This window comes from Penaeus monodon, chromosome 6, assembly GCF_015228065.2.
Source record: "Penaeus monodon isolate SGIC_2016 chromosome 6, NSTDA_Pmon_1, whole genome shotgun sequence".
Classification (NCBI taxonomy): domain Eukaryota; kingdom Metazoa; phylum Arthropoda; class Malacostraca; order Decapoda; family Penaeidae; genus Penaeus; species Penaeus monodon.
In genome coordinates, this window is record NC_051391.1 from 27,589,160 (window position 1) to 27,594,159 (window position 5,000).

At 38.6% G+C, this 5,000-nt stretch overlaps 1 protein-coding gene across 1 annotated transcript in view; it reads right to left on the minus strand.

Moving 5' to 3' along the window:
• LOC119573931 (sphingomyelin phosphodiesterase-like) overlaps positions 1 to 687 on the minus strand; it is a 53,702-nt gene extending 53,015 nt beyond the window's left edge. The window contains exons 1-2 of the mRNA XM_037921035.1: positions 641 to 687; positions 189 to 406 (exon numbers count right to left, since the gene is read on the minus strand). Of these exons, the coding sequence (XP_037776963.1) occupies positions 189 to 406; positions 641 to 659 (237 nt within the window). The 5' untranslated portion in view covers positions 660 to 687. The remainder of the gene's footprint in view (positions 1 to 188; positions 407 to 640) is intronic.
• Positions 688 to 5,000: the final 4,313 nt, after the last annotated feature.

A 5,000-nucleotide genomic window follows, 5' to 3' on the forward strand; every position in this document is an offset into this window, starting at 1 on the left:
CAAAACACCACAAAAAAACCACCACAAAAACCACACAAAAAAGAGAAAAAGGGGGAAGAAGAGAGAGAGAGAGAGAGAGAGAGAGAGAGAGAGAGAAGAGAGAGAGAGAGAGAGAGATGCGCTTTAAGTAGAGTCAGACCCATTATGCAGCCTCCTCCTCCCTCCCACTCGCAGCTGCCAGGACTAACCTCGGCTAGGGCGAAGAAGTGTTGGCAAACGTTGAGCGTCGCAACGCCGAGGGCCACGCAGAGGTCTGTCAGCTGGCCTGCGATGGCCTCGGGCGCGGCGCCGTTCTCCACCTCCTGGATGATCTGCGCGACGCCCACGCTGCAGGTGGAACACAACAATGACCGGCGAGGTTCGTCGGGAAGCCTCTCGCTGGCTAGGAGACGTCTGAGGTCGAGGACTGCCGCACGTAGAATGGGAAATAGACAGAGAAAAGATGGAGGAACATCGATTTCTGACTCAGAATTCATATTCAGATGAAAAAGCAGACAAATGAGATGCTCTGCCCTTACATGAATGCAACACACGCACCACTTACATAAGACAAGCCCACATGAATGGTCAAAAGTAATGTTCGTATGTAGCGTGAGTTCTATGATATCTACGTCCTGCCGAAGAAACCTTTTAAACTCACGCCGAGTCACCTCCTTCATAAGGGGCCTGCTCGCCCGTCCTGAGGGCCATGTGTATCCCCGCGCTGCAGGTCATCCGGGTGGAGCCGCCGAGCGAGGTCGGATGGGGCAGAGCGGTCCGCTGGGGGAAATAAAATTAGCTTTTATATTGTGTTCTACAGATGAAGAAAAAAATAAAAAGAAACTAAAAAGGGTAAAAGTAAAATGTCTGTGTACCACGATATTAGCTCTATAAACATAAGCATCTAATCTTGTATATTCTGATGATTAATCAAAAGATACAAAAATATTCATAGCTTCCGCAAATCGATCCGACATCCCTGGAGTCCTTCTAAGGGACTCGGCAACACCCTCCGTGATAACAAGAAATGGGAAACGAATTTCTCAGTACATGCAACGCAATGAATATCTCACTCAGGTGGCAAGAGACGGATTTTCTTACCGTAAGCACAAAACAGGGGAACAAACGAGGCAATGTTAGCCATTGTTGCTCGCAGAAGGTGAATGGCGGTTCCCTGCGGTGAGAGTCAACAGATTTATGTTATCAGTGGGGAGCGCTTCATCTGCTGCTGAATACGGCCTTGACAAAGTTATTTTTCCTTCAGTGGAATGACGGCTATCAGCTACTCACACATAAAGAAAAACTGTACCATGCACACACACACATACACACTAAACACACACACACACACACACACACTAAACACACACACACACACACACACACACACACACTAAACATACACACACACACACACACACGCACACACTAACAGATATACACACACACTAAACACCACACACACAAAACAACACACACAAATACATACACACACACTTAAACACACACCACACACAAACACACATACACACCACACACACTCTATACGCACACACACACACACACACATAAACACATACACACACACACACACAACACACAAACAACCACACACACACATAACATGTATATACATATTTATATAAATATATAAAATATATATATATATATATATTTTAAATATATTATATTTTTATATATATAATATAATATATATATTATAATATATTATTATATATATATGGTATATATATATAATATTTTTAATATATATAAAATATAATATATATTATATATATATATTATATTGAACACACACACACACACACAAAATATGTAAACAGCAAATTAATCTCGTTTAAAGTGATAAAGCATGGTTTAAATAAACGATGTCACCGGGGGGTTTATAGGGACCCCATACTGCTTATAATCTCGGGTCAAACTAACCGCAACTCGCCCCTTGAGGGGAAAATTATGTTTTCATGTGAAATACAGTAACTAACGTTTATAAGGAAGCTAAATCTTAATGTAATGCTCATCTGAAAGAAGTTCTCTCAGAAGTGCCACAGCCTCATAAAGGGTGGTCAACGCTTAAAGCATATCTGTTTGGTGTTGAGTCCTCCATTCCTCCTTTAATGAAGCCTGATGGTAGTGTTACTTATGGTCCAACTGAGAAAGCCACCTTGCCAGCAGAATATTTTAATTCAAAACAAAGTTCAGAAGATATTGTACTTCCTGTACATATATACATACATCATCATCAATAACAGTATGCTCATGTTTGAGCAGCCGTGGACCTCTCCACCATCCTTCGCCACTCAACTCGATCTAGCGCTTTTCTTTCCACTTGTACCATCGACAGCCCGCAAATATCTTTGATGTTGTCGCTCAGTCTAGTCTTTGGTTTGCCTCTTCCTCTGTTTCCTATCACCATCCCTGTCAGCAAGTTTTTCTCTAGACTTTTACTTCTCATCACATGACCAATAAAGTTTAGTTCCTTTTAGTTCAAGATGTCCAACAGCCGGTCTTTACATTTCTTTTCTCAGCACTTCATCATTTGTTTTCTTTTCTGTCCAGTAAATATGTAGTACTCGTCTGTAACACCATAGTTCAAAACTATTGACCTTCCTCTTGTCTATCTTCTTCAGCACCCAACACTCAGAACCATATGACACAGTTGGCAAAACTAATGAGTTCAATAACCTCAGCTTTGTCCTTAAAGTAATGCTTCGGTCTTTCCAGATGTTATTGAGAGCAATTGTGGCGTTTTTGGCAATGGTAATTCTTCTTTTTATCTGCGGTGAATCGTCATATGTATTAGTTAAAACAGCTCCAAGATAAGTGAACTCTTTCACATTTTCCACAATCATTCCATTGATTGTAACATGTTCATCATTGCTCATTGCCGGTTATCTTTGAATCTTCATGATCTTAGTTTTCTTGGCATTAAGAAACAAGCCAGCCTTTTCGCTTGCTTCTCTAACTTTATCTAGTAGTTGTAGTTCAGTGATACTGCTGGCAATCAAAACTATATCATCGGCGTACCTCAGATTTGATATTTTGTATCCTCCAACATCCACAGTTCCATCAAAATTCTCTAGAGCACCTCTCATAATTGTTTCAGAATATATATTAAAGAGGTGCGGAGACAGAATACAACCCTGTCGTACTCCTTGTTTGACTTCGAACCATTCTGTTAACCCATAAGTGGCAATTCTTCTTTTTATCTCCGGTGAATCATCATATGTATTAGTAGAAACAGCTCCAAGATAAGTGAACTCTTTCACATTTTCCACAACCACTCCATTGATTGTAAAATGTTCATCATCGTTCATTATCGGTTATCTTCAAATCTTCATAGTCTTAGTTTTTTGGCATTAAGAAATAAACCAGCCTTTTCACTTGCTTCTCTAACTTTATCTACTAGTTGTTGTAGTTCAATGATACTGCTGGGAATTAGAACGTAGGCGTATCTTAGATTTGATATTTTGTATCCTCCAACATCTACAGTTCCTTCAAATTTCTCTAGAGCATCTCTCATAATTGCTTCAGAATATATATTAAAAAGGTGCGGAGACAGAATGAATCCTTGTCGAACTCCTTGGTTGACTTCGAACCATTCTATTAACCCATAAGTGGTTCTTGCAGTTGCTTGTTGTTGTTGTTGTGCTTTTATTAGTAGGATGATGTGTTTTGAAAATTTCATATTGTTCATGTTATTCCAGAGGATATCGTGATCAACAGTATCAAAAGCCCTCGAGTAATCGATGAAACACAGGTAGAAGTCTTTCTGATGTTCTCTTTTTCTCTATGATCAATTTTAGATTTAAAATCTGGTTTCTGGTACCTTTTCCAGGGCGAAATCCTTCTTGTTCTCCTGCCATTTCTTCTCTTAACTTCAACTTCATTCTTAAAGCAATAATTTTCAACAAAATTTTGCTGCTGTGACTTATTAATGCAATTGTCCTGTTATTGTTGCATTGGAGTGCGTCACCTTTTTAAGGTATGGGAGTAAAGACTGATTTACCCAGTCTTCTGGCCATCTTCTTTCATTCCATATTTTTGTACAAAGTTTGTAGGAGAAGTATTCAACACTTTCGCCAGCATTCTTGATTAGTTCTGCTGTTATTTCATCTATTCCCGGGCTCTTGTTATTCTTTAATTCTTTTATGGCTTTTATAACTTCATCTAGCAGTGGCGGTGGTTCATCTTCGCTGTCATTGAGTCTAATTAATGTTGTTGTTAGATCTTTATTCTTTTTGTATAAGTTAGAACAATATTGATTCCATCTATCTTTGACTTCTTTTCCATCACATAAAACTAGTCTATCTTCAGTTTTGATAGTGTCCAATGTAGGTTTAAATTTTCGTGTAATGTTTCGTACTCCTTGGTAGAGTTCTTTAGTTGTCTTATTGATAGAACAGTTTTCAATTCTCTGGCAATGTTCATTTAAATATTTTTCCTTATCTCGTCGCAATAATCTTTGAATTTTTGTATTTAGTTTTTGTAAATTACTTCTTCAACTGATTATTGATACCCTTTTTATTTTAGGCATCTTCTTGTTTCAATTTCACTTAGTGTTTTCTTCAGATATCCAGTTTCTTCAGCAGCGCTCAGCAGGAGTTCATATATATATATATATATATATATATATATAAATATATATATATATATTATATATATATATATATATACATATATATATATATATATATATATATATATAATTATATATATATATATATATATATATATATATATATATTAATAAAAGGCCGCGGTGGCCGAGTGGTTAGAGCATCGGACTCAAGACTGTCACGACGGCAATCTGAGTTCGAGGGTTCGAGTCACCGACCGGCGCGTTGTTTCCTTGGGCGAGGAACTTCACCTCGATTGCCTACCTAGCCACTGGGTGGCCAAGCCAGCCCAAGTCAGTGCTGGTCCGAAGCCCGGACAAACTAGAGAGAATGATTACCTAAAAGGTAAACACCGGCACTCTCCGTGGAAAGGAACTGGGGACC